The sequence below is a fragment of the Sceloporus occidentalis genome, unplaced genomic scaffold, assembly GCF_023333645.1.
Source record: "Sceloporus occidentalis isolate IW3139 unplaced genomic scaffold, rSceOcc1.0.p SCAF_329, whole genome shotgun sequence".
In the NCBI taxonomy this organism is placed as follows: Eukaryota; Metazoa; Chordata; class Lepidosauria; order Squamata; family Phrynosomatidae; genus Sceloporus; species Sceloporus occidentalis.
In genome coordinates, this window is record NW_028317309.1 from 592,703 (window position 1) to 608,342 (window position 15,640).

The window sequence follows — 15,640 nt, forward strand, 5'->3', positions numbered from 1 at the left end:
GGGCAGATTCTCAGAGTCTAGTTATGAAATAGCAAAAAACTGCAGAAATATCAAAAACCGTATCTAAAGAAAGTCCTTTTTGTCCTGAAAATACCCCCCCCCACACCTCTTTAGTAAACGAGAAAGAAGAAAACTACAGCTAAACACGAGGACCGTTCTGTCCTTAAGGGGTTAAATACTTTCTCTTTATCTTAAGATTAAGCGGAATTTTGGATGAAACGTGTTTTTGTAAAAGAAAAAGTATTTTTCTGGCAGAACCTGAGGCCTCGAGTCATCTATTCTTCGGAAGCCTTTGTTGCGCAATCGCTGCCGCGGAGAACGTTAAAGGGAAAGTGATTCTTTTCTTCATGGGTTGAGCCAGACCACAAGCTGAGTGGAGGTGGCCATGGCTCCTGGAGCGGGCCACGGGGCGGCCAAAATGGGGTTACAACCAGTATCTGCGTATGGGGCCCGGGCAAGCCTAGTTTTTTTGGCCCTTGTGGCCTGCTACCCTGCTCTCCGAGTCCTTGGAGCCCCGGTAGCCCCTTTCCAGGGTCTGGCGGCCTGTGAGCACATGGGAGGCCCATGGGCCAGGTGGAGGAGCATGGGACGGGGCACATGGGGCCCTTGCCGTTAGGTTTACTTGGGCCCCCCACCTATAAAATATCTCTTGATGTCTACCTATAGGAGGACCTGCTGCTGGAAGGATGGAGGACGGCGCATGCAACCCCTATGTGAAAATCAACAGCAACAAGTGCATTTTAAGGTAGGACGGGGCAAAAGGGACAATGTGTGGATGTAGACGAGTGAACAGGGCTGGCTTCAATGCCCCGGGGGGGGCCTCAGGGTATCACAGCTGATCAGTACTGGGTCTTCAGGGCAGCCTCTGACGTCTAAAGGGAGAGGTGACGGACCGTATTGTCACGATTATAGGTTCCTGAATCCCACCTGATTTTGGGGAAGCGTCCACTAGTTTAGAACATCCCTCCCATGTGTCAAGGTTTAGCAAAACAGTCCTGATTTTGGGGCATCGCCCATAAGGGTGACTGCGGGGGTCATGGGCTGTTCGGTGAACGGTGTTTATTGTAAGCACAGTAAGAGCTGTAGATGATTTGGGCCACATTGAGGGCAGAGAGTAGTCCTCTTTAAGATGGTATGGCCCACCTGCCCCGTGCTTTAGTCTATTTCTAGTACTAATGAATGTGTTACTGTTTTATTTATTTATTTTTGTCGTGTCCCCTCTTTTTGTAAGCGGGGGCCACAAGGCACACCGTGAAACTTTGCTCCTCTGAGGGCCGAGAGTGGTCCTCTTTAAGATGGTATGGCCCATCTGCCCCATGCTTTAGTCTATTTCTAGTGCTTATGAATGTGTTGTGTTTTTTTTTTGTTTTGTTGCCGCGTCCCCTCTTTTTATAAGCGGGGGCCACAAGGCACACCGTGAAACTTTGCTCCTCTCTTTGCCAGGTCAGAACTGTTGTCACATCTGAGAACCTACAACTGCTACCACGAGGGAAGGAGCTTCCAGCTGCGGCACCGAGAGGTACGTGAACACCCATTAACCCTTCATATCCAAGAATGGCCATTTGGGTGGATACTGGGGGTGGGGTTTGTTCTGCTGTATGAGTGCCTGCGGCTGATAGGCCTCTAATTAAACGGACAATTACCTGGCGCTCAGAGTTATGAGAGTTCGGGGTCCAGAGGAGTGGGGAGAAGCCATGTGATGGGGCTCCATGGTTGAACAATAACTTAATAGTTAACAAGGACACGTTATTGGTTGGGGAGGACAATTTGCGCAATTGGTTTTTATTTTTGTTTTAATTTTAAACAATTAAAAAAATAAAAATAAATAATAAATTAAAATATTATGTTTAAATTTATTGACCCCCTTCGTGACCAATGACATACTGCATTGGTTAAAACCAGTCCCGCGACTCAGCGGTTGCGTGGTCGCTTTTGTGCGTTTTGGTCGTTTCTACCGCCAATCATTTTATTTTTTTACCCTGATGAAGGCGATGTGATTTTATTTTTTATTTATTTTATTATTTTTTTTTACTTATTTTTTTGTCGGATTTCTAGGACGTTCCTCTCCCGATGGAACCCCAGCCTCCGTTAACCATTTATTACACGCCATTTTCCGTCGTATTCAGACCGTTTTTTTTATTGTAACAACCCAAATCCTCTGAAAACCATAAATTATTTAGGGACAAATAAAATATAAAAAAAAAAAAATACGGCGAAATAGAATAAATTAAAGTGCATCAGTCCAAGTCTTCAAAATAGAGACACCCTCTCTCAGGTAGAGAAGTCCACGCTGGTTCTAGATCATAGCTCGTAGATGACGGGGAGCCGCGGGGCGGAGAGTCTCCTGGTGGCCCCGGTACCGGTAAGCCGGAATCTCTTCTGGAGGCGATGAGGCCTGTTCCTCCGCTCCGCCGCCCGCTGTATATCACCGCTCTGGTCCCTGCCGCAGGGCTGCCTCTTGGAAGCCACCGCCGCTTTATGACGGCCCAGGGGACCAAGCGAGTGGCAGACGATCGGAGAGTCCGCGTTCTCTTTCCCGCTCTGTCTGTACAGCCAGGCAAGCGGGTCGCCGTTAGTTTGCAGACCGGCGGCATCCGGCGCCGGGGACAGGACCTTTCCATCGCAGGACCTCGGCGGTCGGAGGCGTTGGCGGCTCCTCCGCTGGCTCCTGGCCGGTCCCTGCTGCTGCGTGGTGAGACTCGATACCGAGCTCGGCTGGGCCAGCGCCTGGATGGACTTGACGTACTCCTCCAGCCCGTTGGAAGGGCGCATGTCTGCTCCGCCGTCCCCGCGCTGGGAATTGGTCTCTGCGTCCTCGCTGATGGTGGGAAGGTGGGCTACTGAAATCAGGAGCTGCGATCTCATATCTGAAGGAGGAACAGAGATGGGAGGTCAGGATGCGGTTTGGGTATCAAGAGCCACATCCCAGATACAGATTCTAGGTGTTCGGAAGGTGGAGTGTCTTCCCCACCGGGACATATCCTCAACCCTAGTATGATTTTCATTGAGAGAGAAGAAGAAGGAAAGGAGAGAAGAGAGGGAAAGGAGAAAGGAGAGAAGAGAAAGAAGAGACGGAAAGGAGGGAAAGGAGAGAAGAGATGGAAAGGAGAGAAGAGGGAGAGAAGAGATGGAAAGGAGAGAAGAGATGGAAAGGAGGGAAAGGAGAGGAGAGGGAAAGGAGGGAAAGGAGAGAAGAGATGGAAAGGAGAGAAGAGATGGAAAGGAGAGGAGAGGGAGAGAAGAGATGGAAAGGAGAGGAGAGGGAAAGGAGAGAAGAGAGAGAGAAGAGATTAAAAGGAGAGAAGAGATGGAAAGGAGGGAAAGGAGAGAAGAGATTGAAAGGAGAGAAGAGATGGAAAGGAGGGAAAGGAGAGAAGAGAGGGAAAGGAGAGAAGAGAGGGAAAGGAGAAAGGAGAGAAGAGACGGAAAGGAGGGAAAGGAGAGAAGAGATGGAAAGGAGAGAAGAGATGGAAAGGAGAGAAGAGATGGAAAGGAGAGAAGAGATAGAAAGGAGAGAAGAGAAAGAAGAGAGGGAAAGGAGAGAAGAGATGGAAAGGAGAGAAGAGAGGGAAAGGAGAGAAAAGAGGGAAAGGAGAAAGGAGAGAAGAGACGGAAAGGAGGGAAAGGAGAGAAGAGATGGAAAGGAGAGAAGAGATGGAAAGGAGAGAAGAGAGGGAAAGGAGAAAGGAGAGAAGAGATTAAAAGGAGAGAAAGGAGAGAAGAGAGAGAGAAGAGATGGAAAGGAGAGAAGAGATGGAAAGGATGGAAAGGAGGGAAAGGAGAGAAGAGAGGGAAAGGAGAGAAGAGAGGGAAAGGAGAGAAGAGAGGGAAAGGAGAGAAGAGAGGGAAAGGAGAGAAGAGATGGAAAGGAGAGAAGAGATGGAAAGGAGAGAAGAGGGAGAGAAGAGATGGAAAGGAGAGAAGAGAGAGAGAAGAGATTAAAAGGAGAGAAGAGATGGAAAGGAGGGAAAGGAGAGAAGAGAGAGAGAAGAGATGGAAAGGAGAGAAGAGATGGAAAGGAGAGAAGAGAGGGAAAGGAGAGAAGAGAGGGAAAGGAGAAAAGGGAGAGAATATGACAGAAACAATTAAACACATAAAGGAATTAAATTTAACTAAATGAGGGAGAAATAATCTAAATCTAGAGGATCAGAGGCTTAGATGTAATTTAAGGAGGTTTGACTTTACTGAGAGGGTAGTAGATAAATGGAACAGCCTCCCAGCAGAAGTGGTAGAGGGTAATACCGTGAGGGGATTAAACATGCTATAGACATACGGCTCCTGAATCTAAGATGAGACCCACGACTGGTTAAGGTTTGAGTCTTTACAGCGGATGAGATGGGGGCCGGATGGGGCCGATGTGGTAGATGCTCTAATGAAGAAGGATCGTTACCTCCGTGCCGTGTTCTCTCTCTCTCTCTCTCTGCGTCTCGGGATGCTTGTGCCGCCCTCGCTCTGCGCCGCATCCTTTTATACCCGCTGGCAGCTGCCGGCCGACACGTCCCAGCTCAGCGAGGATGTGGGGAAGGTGAGGTCCCCGGGGGGGGCGTTCCTCCAGGTTCCTGCCGGCTCTGGCCAGTGTTTGTTTTCCGACGTTCCTTTCCTGTCCAGATGAGAACATCCTCGAGCAGCGGCTCATTCATGTGCACGTTGACATGTTCTTCGGGTACCCCCTCCTCTCTGAAACAAAGCCGTGACTCTACTACCTCTTTAGATTTTATTTTTTTTTTAGAGATTTTCTAATAATTTTTTTTGGGACTTCCACTAAATGTCGTCGATGTACCAGGAGCTGCTGGGCCGCCATTGGCCGCGGGCCGCCTCTGTTTCTAAGTATAGATCGCTGCCGGGGATGCTATTATTAGACCAGCGGCGCGTTAAGTGTCACAGTTGCTGTTTATTCTGGGTCGAAATGCTGATGTTGTGCTAATAATAGATAACCTAAATGAGTGGGTAACCATGGTAACAGGAGCGGGCACAGCGACGGACCAGACGTCCGACATACAGAAATACACCGCTGGCCTGATGAATGGGAAATCAAGGAATTAACCTGTTGTGGCCGGGGTTGCGCGATGGGGTTTATTTACTAAACTGTAAGTTTGCGGGTGAGATCTGCTGCTCTGCGTCATTGAGGGCCAACCCCTGGGGGCACCAGAGCAGTTGTGATGTCATACGTAGCTGCGCCACCACAATTCGTGATGTGATGTCACATCATTGCATGGCTTCCCAGTGCATTTTGCCCGTTACAGGGCATTGTCAGGACTGTCTCTGCACATTCTGTTCTGTTGGCAGCTATGAGTAAGGTGCTAGTTGAGGTTGATTTCTTGGATTAGCATCGGAATTGGTGGTAACGTTACCCACTTCCGGAACCTCGGGGGTCTCTTGTTTATTGAAAGAAGAACGGAGCAGCTTACAAGAGTGCCTGTAAAAACAAGACTTGCCTGCCTTAAAATGGGACAGTTGTGCAGTATGCTGTTGGCTTTTATAGCTCACAGAGTACTTTTAACCCCTTCGTGACCAATGACATCCCAGGAACATCCTGAAAAAGGTCTCTCTAGTGGACCAATGACGTACCTGGCAAGACATAGGTTAAAAAAACCCGGCCCCACATGGTGATTGCGCTGATGCAGCTGCAGCTGACTGCGCCGTGACTTCTGCGCATGTGATCTCTCCTACAGCCAATCACACGCACAGCAAGAACCAGCCATTCCCTGCGTCTGAACCCCCAGGTTTAAAAATATATATATTTTTTTATTTGATCCTAAGGGGTTAATATTCCTAATACACACACATATATATTATTATGTAGTAAGTGCGGTTGGGGTTAGCTAGTAGGGCAATTAGTTGGATAGGGTTAGGGTTAAATTTAGAGTTAGGAAGGGGTTAAAATTTTTTTAATAAATAATCTAAATAGAGATGTGTGGGAAGTTTTTTAAACGAGAAAGAGGGAAATAACAGCTGAAGAAAAACCGGAAAATAGTGTTAAAAAAATAACATTAAAAAAGGCCCGGTCCTTAAGGGGTTAATTCGTCCCTTTAAATGCCCGTGCTGAAAGCAACGGCGCGCAGGTGGAGAGCGAAGCGCCCCCTTTTTTTGGTATGGTGAGAGGACGAGGTCGTGCCCCGTCACTCCCAGCCGCTTCCCAGTATGCATACTGGAACAATAAGGCTGCCCCCCCCCTGTTCGCAGGGGGGGGGGGATTGTGAGGGGGCCCCAAGAAAGCAGCCGCCACTTTCTTACAATCCTCTTTATTGTTTTAGGCTATTGTATGATGTAAAGAATAACCCCCCCCCCCAATCTCGTGAACGTTTCAATACTTAACCCCTTCACTGCCGGAGCCTTTTAGTACCCTATCGACCGTCCTTTTTTTTTTTTTTTTTTTTTTGCCATTTTTCCGTGTTTGATGAACCCACACAAATTATACATCCTTTTTTTTGGGGGGTGGGGAGGGAATAAGTCTTTCATTGAAATAATAGTTAAGAAAACAAAAACAACACAAACAAACAACACAAACCTATGAACGATGACCCAATTTCAGTTCGGCAACATCCCCTGATTGCAGACTTACCCCCACATACATATTGTTTATGTTCTAGAACCACATCCACCCCTTAAATAGTACCCTATAGGGCAGTATTTGTAGTACTTCTGGCTTAAGGGGTTTGGGGGTAGAGAGCGGGGGGGGGGTTATGGATTGTCAGGGCTTTTTACATTTATTATTATTATTATTTTATTTATATTATTATTATTATTTTATTTTTATTATTTATATTATTATTTTATTTTTATTATTTTTATTATTATTATTATTATTATGACTTTATTTTTATTTTTTTGCACCCCTATCAGTGCAGTATGGATGCAGTGACGTCACCGTACGGTTAATTTATATTTTTATTTGTTTATTTATATTTCAGGGAAGGACCATATGGTCGCGAAGGGGTTAAAGGGATTTAAAATGGCACAGGAGGGAAGTTTATTTCAACAGAGTACAAATGTTAGAGACCAGAATCTGGCACCAGAGGGCCAGAGGCTTAAATGGACTTTAATAAAAAAAACTTTACTGGGAGGGTGGTAGATAAGTGGAACAGCCCCCCAGCAGAAGTGGTAGAAGCTAATCCAGCAAGGGAGTTTAAACATGCATGGGATAGGTTATATGGTCTTATCTGTGATCAGGAGCCATATGCCTATCCCATACCTGTTTATGGGAGACTGCTCCACTTATCTACCACCCTCTTGGCTGTATTCCAGTTTCCATGCTGCGTTGTATTGTACCAAGGCCTGTTATCCCCCCCCCCCCCCCGCCCGCTGAAGGGAAAGTCCTCTGGTTCTCCGTGACCCGAGTTTCTTTTTCTTGGCCGCCCCACGGCTCGTACGGCGTGCGACTTCACTCGCCGTTCCCTCAACCAGCACAGCACCAATCCCCCCCCCCCCCCCCCGACACCGAGCGGCCGCGAACAGGATGGGCTTTGCTTTCCTTTCTGTTTGCCCGCCGCTCCCAGGACAAAGTCCCAGGGGGGGCAGCTGAGGGCCACAGCGAGCTTTACAGCCTCCGCCGCACCCCGTCTATTGTGCCGCTTTATAACTAGCGATTGTGTTGCGGGTAGATAAAGGTCCGTGGGAAAAAGTCCCGTTTATTTTCTCACGTGCCCCGCCCCTAAACAATGCCTCCGTCCAGAGTAGAAACGGTACTAGAGCCTACTGTACAGTAATGTGCAGCTGCCTGAAACCGTTGTATTATGGGGCAAAAACCGGGGTAAATGGTACAATACTTCTAAATACAAATTTTTAATCCGATGCCAGTAATAAAAATGGTGGGACTTTTCCATTAAGACTAAGGAATTCTATTGCTACACGTGCGAGCTCTGCGCGCAGGGACCTCAGGAGTCAGGCGGAGGCGAGTATATCACATGCCCTGCGCACAGCTCGGGGGAAGGGCAAATGCGCATGGTGGGATTGTACAGAACCTGTATAATGTATAAGGCGATGCTTGAGGAAGAGCCCCCCGTGGTTTCCACCGCAGAAGCTCATTGGGGTCGGTGGAATGCAGGCGGCCCATGCGCGATCGGCACAGCGTTAACCGTGTCCACTCGCTCTACCTTCTCCTAGGAAAGCGGACAGCTGGTGATTGAGGGGCTGCTGAATATCTCTTGGGGTCTTCGTCGTCCAATCAGACTGCAGATGCACGACGACAACGAACGCGTTTCCTTCTGTCCCTCCGAGAGCACCGGAGCGGGATCCGCAGCCAGCAGCAGGTGGGAACGACTATAACTAAATGGTGAACCGTTGCCACCATCCCCCCAACCCCCTTTCCTGAGCCAATCAGCAACTTAGTGGGGAGGAATAAGCATGCCGATCCTGAGAACGGGAAGATGAGGTGGCCGCTTCCAAGGTATCCACAGAAGACGGGTTTCTAATTTTTGCCCATATCTAAAACAAAAATATTTTAGGACATTTAGGACCTCTTAGATTTAAGGAAGGTAGATCCGTTGAACCACCTCCCAGCAGAGGTGGTAGAGGCTAATACAGTGAGGGGAGTTAAACATGCATGGGATAGACATACGGCTCCTGATGAGACCAGGCAGTCGAGACGAAACGGGCAGACTAGCAAAAAAAATACCCCAGACTCAAGGGGTTAATAGTGAGAAGCAGAGGGTCGAGGCTCGGAGCATTGTGGGTATTGTTTAGGAAGCGGAAATAATGGAGTGTTTACCAGTGTTTTGCGACGCGTATGGGGAGGAATAAACACGCGAGGCTGCGACATACACCGTTGCCAAGGAAACGGCGTCACGAGCCTTCTGATAAACACACAGCCAGCAGGCTACCACGTGAAGCGCGGCGATCGCTGCGCCCCGGGAGCCTGCCGGCTGCGTGATCGCTTATCGTCTCATCCTTCACGCGTCGGCAGAGAATGTCCACGTGGCGTATCTGTCTTTAACGAGCGTGGGGAGGAAAAAACGAACCTTGGAAAAATGGAACGATATAATAATATATATAATAATATATATACAATAAATATAATAATATATATACAATAATAAATATAATAATATATATACAATAATAAATATAATAATAGATATATACAATAAATATAATAATAGATATATAATAATAAATATAATAATATATATACAATAATAAATATAATAATAGATATATACAATAAATATAATAATAGATATATAATAATAATAAATAGATATATAATAATAAATAATAATATATATACAATAATAAATATAATAATATTTATACAATAATAAATATAATATATATACAATAATAAATATAATAATATATATACAATATAATAATATATAATAATATATATATATACAATAATAATTATAATAATATATATATAATTAATAAATATAATAATAATAAATATAATATATATATATCATAATAAATATAATAATATTTATACAATAATAAATATAATAATATATATACACAATAATAAATAATATATATACAATATAATATATATATAATAATAAATATAATAATATATATATATATACAATAATAATTATAATATATATATAATTAATAAATATAATAATAATAAATATAATATATATATATCATAATAAATATATTTATACAATAATAAATATAATAATATATATACACAATAATAAATATAATATATATATAATAAATAATATTAAATATAATATATATATATTAATAAATATAATAATAATATATATCATAATAAATATAATAATATATATTTCTATAGCACCAGCAGACGCCATGGGGGGGGGGTTGAAAATATTTAACAAAGCCAATTTTAAATGGACGATAACACAGGCTAAGACAAACTGACACAGGAGGAGGAGAGGGCCCTGCCCCTAGGAGCTTACAATCTATTGAACGTACTTTATATGGATACCATCTTTGTTTCCTTTCTTCGGGATCTAATGCCATGTGAGAGGGGTACGTTCCGAATGGTTGTGCGCGCATACCTCCCAACCAGTCCGGCTCCCGCGATACAGTCCTGGTTTTCAGACACTGCCCCCCCCCCCCCTTGGCTTGCTTTTGTGGGCAGTAGGTCGGTTGGGGAGATCCTCCGATCTCTGACCATCCGGCCCTGGGGGGCTATAACATCAACGAAGGTCTGTTCTGTCTATCGGCGCGGACCTCCATGGCAGCTCCCGCGTGGCCGCCTTGCAGCACTTGGCATTGTGGGCGGCCCTGTGGATGACCCCGCCCCTCGCCACACCCCTATTTGGACACCTCAAACATTGTGCTGTCTTGTAATACTTATGTCCGTTGGTTCCTCGGCTGTGATGTGATGGGGCGGAATAATAAGGTGCAATCAGCCATTTAAATCTTAGCAGGGATGCGTGCTGACCAGGGATTGGATGCCTCAAGCAGGAAAATGCTCCCGTTGGGTGGGGGGCGGGGACAGGGGCAAATGTATATTGTCTTACAATATTTTATTTTAATGTCTAGCCTTGAGACGGCCCCCGCGGAGCGCCAGCCTAATACAGAGGAGATGAACAATAATCCCACAAGCCGGGGTAAGTGACCAATCGCGCGTGAGAGAGGGTGGGGGGCAATATCACCCCAAAAAATGGCTGCTTACAATTCTAAATACTTGTCTCCTGTACCTTTTTAAATGGGAACCATAGCCGACAACAGTCCCGAATGTGCTGGGGCAGTCCAGTTTCTTTGGGTCCCTTCTAAACGCTGGTAAATGAGCCTCGGCATATTCACTGTTTAGCCTGGAGTCGACTTCAGGCTCCGCCCCCTTTTGTTCTCCTCTTGCTGGAACTTCCTCGAATGGACCCCAGACAGCTTCTCCTGGAAGCGCTCGGCTGGCCCTGTATAATGTATAGATAAACTCACCCACTGAATTATACATTACGCAGGGCCAGCTCAGCCTAGCAAGGTGCAAGAGGTAAGACCACAAGCCTGCCGTTAGTGAATAAACTCCTCTGCGTTCTCTGTATGCAGCAGGCAGGGTCGAGGAGGAAACGCCGCAGCTCAAGAGGACCAGGAGCGACGCCAGTTTTGTCCAGATGCGGGCGAAGCATTGCAGGCCGGGAGAAAGCCCCAGGAGCCACAGGTTCTCTATCAACGGCCACTTCTATAATCACAAGGTACGGATATTCCGGGGGGCGGCGCATTTCTGCGCATGTCCTTTTATGAGAGGCCTGCCTAAACAATCAGCAATGGGTTAGGGATAATTCAATGGGGAGGAATAACCAGGCAGGTCCTGACAACAGGAAGTTACGACAGCTGCCTCTATGGCGTTCCATGCCGTCGTTGCCAGTCATGTGATATTTTGGGTGACTTCCCTTTCTCGGACACCACACTGGGCTGATGCTTTATGGCGATGCTAATGAAGTCCGCCCCTTCATAGACTTTCATTAGTCAGAGAGTCCGACTGGGTGATTAAGACCGAGCCATTCTATTGGGGTAAAAAAAAGAAAAACGAGCAATATTTTGGAAAACGTATTTTTTTTATCTGATATTTGGAAGAAATGGATGGTGGGAGGTCCCTTCTAAGTGTGACACAGCATGCCTCTTTTTGAACGAGACAGCAATACGGTTTTTGTGTTTCCTTGCAGACTTCGGTATTTACCCCGGCCTACGGGTCCGTGACGAACGTTCGAGTCACCAGCGCCATGGACACGTCTGAAGTTCTGAACCTGCTTCTAAGGAAATTCAAGGTCGGCTTGTTGTCCGGCATCCCAGTCTATTAACCACAGGGGAAAGATATCTTAACGGGGAGGAATAATCATGCAGATCCTGATAACAGGAAGTTAAGACGGCTGCTCCCATGCCATTGTTGTCACTCGTGATATTTCGGGTGACTTTCCCGGGTGAAAACACCACACCGACCTGATTTTTTTTTTTTGTAGCAATGCTAATGAAGTCCCTTCTCCCATAGACTTTCATAAGTTAGGGAGTCCTGCTGGGTGATTAAGACCGAGGCATTCTATCGCTTATCACGGGCAGTATGATAAGGAGTCAGGTTGTTCGTCTAGTACATTGGGCCATGACAAGCGTCATTTATTTGAGGGTCGTGAACGGTAGAATTCTAAACTGTGATGATTAACAACCATAATAATAATAATAATAATACATTTTTATTGTTTATATTATATACATAATAAATAATTATTATTAATAAAATATTTTTTTATATATTGTCATCAAACCCAGGTGGAGAACGGCCCCACGGAATTCGCACTTTACATGGTTCATGAGATGGGCGGTAAGTTCATTTTTTTGGTAGACTAGGTGGTTCAAATGTTCCTCATAACGTATTGAGGGTCAGTTGCCTCCCAGCAGAGGTGGTAGAGGGTAATACAGTGAGGGTATTAAACATGCGTGGGATAGACATACGGACTCCTGAATCTAAGACGAGACCAACGACTGATTAAGGTTTGAGTCGTTACAGCAGGAGAAACGGGCGACTAGACGGGGGCCGGATGGGGCCGATCTGCCATCAAGTTCTAGGTTTCTATGCTCGCTGTGCGGAGGAGAGAAAAAGGGAGAGGAGGCATAAAGTGGTAGCGCGAGGCGTAAAGAACGCGGGTGGTGGCAGGGACTTGGGGCTGAGACGATATGACGCAAGGATAGCGAGGAGGACTAGTCAAAGAACCCTGGAGAGGGTAACAGGGCAGGGGCAGTAATGGCTGGCTCTCCATCTACACCATCTGTAGTGTATAGTTCAAAACTCGACAGATGGAAACCATAGAGCTCGTACGTCCGAGCTTCTGAACGTACCATGACATGGCAGTTTGGAACATAAGCCACCGACCAGACGTTCTGTCTGGTCAGAGAAGAAAAAAACATGGCCGCCTTCAAATGACTACTTTCCTGCCGAGCCTATTAGTTGTGTGACAAACATCTCTACGTCTTATCTTGTTTGATTGTCTAGAAAGAACCAAATTAGGAGAGACGGAGTTCCCCCTGATCTGCAGGATCCTTCACGGGCCGTGTGAACGAATCGCGAGGCTTTTCATAATGGAGACCGACCTCGGAGAGGAGGTTTCCTATGACGTAAGACTATCGTTCCGTCCCGAGGCCTGCTTTGGATAAGGTTGATGTATAATATTAAGAATCCAGGTCTCCATTGTGGTTGGATGTTCCTCACTAGATGAACGCAACTCAAGGGTCCACCAAGCTCATCCAGAAAACCATCTTTTTCCAGGTGGCTCAGTACATCAAGTTCGAGATGCCAGTGCTGGACAGCTTTGTGGAGAAGCTAAAGGAAGAAGAAGAACGAGAGATTTTCAAACTGACCGAAAAGTAAGAGACAAGACGTTCCATTTGTTGCTATGGTGATTGCACCACTTGATTCCTTCACGTTAGGTTAGATCTCCCCTTTTTGCCAAGTTGCTGATTGGTTCAGGCAGCCTTCGGAAGGGTTGGCGGTTGGAGGAGGGAGAGAACACCGGTGCTTTTGCCATGAACCTTGCAGTTAAGAAAGCTGCTCCCTTGGGTGGGCTCTCCCTCTCCAGAACGAATGGAGTCGCGAGGGAGCAGGGCCGGCCGCTTGAGGCTTATGGTTTGGCACAAGGAGGATAGGGCTGGCCCCAGATGACATTACCCGGAGACTATGGACCAAACCAATATGCAAACAAGGGGGGCTTCTAATACTTATATATATTGCCAATCCTCTCTCGTAGGTACAACGTTTTAAAGTCCGTCTTACTCCAGAGATTGGAAGAAGCGGCTGGGTATGAGAGCTACGCATGAATAAGCAGCCGGGGCCTCAGGAAGTGGACGTGACAGACGGGTATCCTATACCCCCCTCTCCCTTGAATGTGAATCTTCATAGAATATATACCTAAGAAAGTCATCGGTCCATTTGGACATGCTTTCTGCTCTGTTGGACCTCCTCAAGCCACTTGTTTCTCTGGGAACGTGGACCGCTTTGAAGCCGGTACTTTGCCACGGAAAAAGTTCAACATCAAAACGTATCACCAAGAAATGCTATCTGTTCATCGGCCCACTTCAGTGATAATAATAATAATATAAGATCGAGATTATGCTTTTGTCCATCAAAAATGAAAATAGATAACATCGTATCGGTCCATGGATGAAGTCTTCAGTCGATGGCGAGTCACACAAGGTTTCCGGTCCTCGGAGGTCTCTTGTTCGGATGGAATGATTTCATTTGCACGTGGTATGACATAACGCACCATCTGAAGAAGAGGCCTCTGGTTGGCCCGATAAAATCATCACCTTCGACGCAAGACTCCACGACGACGATTAATATTTTTTTTTCTTTCGAATCGTAGTGAATGAGCTGAGGCTGCTATGATATTTGTTCTAATAACCTCATTCTGATAGCCTCTTCCTCTCATACGTGGATGAGTGTAACCCCGCCTCCTTGATTAATACGGACTAGGCCTCTAAGTGCACTGGCTTGGGGAGTAACATTGGTCTTGGCCCTTTGGTTAGATCTCATTCATTTTCTTCTGTAGAACCTGCTTTGGGCTACCATGTTGGGCCATTTCATCTCCAGATCCATCCCACCAGCTGAAAGAGGACAATAAAATTCCGAACTACCCTTGTAATTCTACATTCATCCACTGGAACAAAAACTGACGCCATGTTTAGTTCCTTTCTGCGCTCCTCTCATGGGTTTTTATTTATCTCCTTATGATCCGATGTGCCTTGGGTAGATCTCATTCTTTTACTTCTGCCAGGCCTGTTTGAGGCTACCTTGTCGGGCCACCACTTGGCCCACCAGCAGAACGCAACCAGCCCTCCACTGGTCATTGCCATCAAAGTTTTATGCGGTCCCCCTCCACAGACATCTTAGGCCACAGAACCACTGTGATGTTACAGACCCAACAGAACGGTGATGTCATGGTTTCATGAAGACGGCAACCACAGAGGCCATAGAGTCACTTCCTGAAAGTAAAGAAAACACACATTCTTTCATAAACCCCACTTAACCAGTAAGCAGCTTTATGAATAAGAGGCTATTCGGCTCTCTAGGTTGGCGGGGTTTCTGAACGCAAAGCAGGGTAAATAACTAGATCTCGATGATGTCATAAATTACGAGCAAAGTCCAGTTCTTGCGTTGTAAACAGGACACGTCTGTGAATGTAGTAAAAAAAAAAAAAAGTTTCTGGGTGGCGGGGCTGTTAGTTTTGTTTAATATCTAAAATATTAACACACTGTACTACTAGGATAATGTGATATTTTAAATTATGACTAATAAAACATTTTTATTGATTCTAAGTTGTCGGAATGTGTCTGATTGGCTATAAATCGACAAGATGATTTTCGCTTGTGCAAAAGTTTTAGGCAGGTGTGGAAAAAATGCCGTAAAAGTACGAAAAAACAAAATCAATTTTACCAAATAGGTGCCAACGCTCATCAATTTAATATGTAGGTTGAAACGCAAACATTAACTGAAAGCGAAACAGCTGTGTAGGAGTGAGGAAGAGCCAGACTCACTAACAAGACAGTTTAATGTAAAAAGTCATCCACCATGGCAGCACCGAGGACAGCAACAACACCCAGGGTAGCTACACCCCATGAGCACGGTCTCTCCCAGGCAGAAAATTCTAGGGCAGGCAGCGGTTTCCAGATGTTCCTTCCTTCTGAGGACTGCAGACGCAAATGATCAACCAATAAATGGATACGGAAGCTGCGT

At 45.7% G+C, this 15,640-nt stretch overlaps 1 protein-coding gene across 1 annotated transcript; it reads left to right on the forward strand.

Moving 5' to 3' along the window:
* The first annotated feature begins 686 nt into the window (after positions 1 to 686).
* LOC149274478 (ras association domain-containing protein 4-like) lies at positions 687 to 13,725 on the forward strand. Its single transcript, XM_089505453.1, has 10 exons — positions 687 to 745; positions 1,444 to 1,519; positions 8,104 to 8,249; positions 10,465 to 10,532; positions 10,969 to 11,114; positions 11,586 to 11,687; positions 12,184 to 12,235; positions 12,905 to 13,026; positions 13,178 to 13,275; positions 13,656 to 13,725. Exons 1-10 carry the CDS (start codon positions 687 to 689, stop codon positions 13,723 to 13,725), a joined length of 939 nt encoding a protein of 312 aa, XP_089361579.1.
* Positions 13,726 to 15,640: the final 1,915 nt, after the last annotated feature.

Bases quoted from the DNA above. Each gene is read 5' to 3' on its own strand.
- LOC149274478 (XM_089505453.1), top strand. From the start codon at position 687: ATGGAGGACGGCGCATGCAACCCCTATGTGAAAATCAACAGCAACAAG. The intron at 746-1,443 runs GTAGGACGGGGC...TCTCTTTGCCAG, and splicing joins AGCAACAAGTGCATTTTAAG to GTCAGAACTGTTGTCACATC. The intron at 13,276-13,655 runs GTAAGAGACAAG...CCTCTCTCGTAG, and splicing joins ATTTTCAAACTGACCGAAAA to GTACAACGTTTTAAAGTCCG.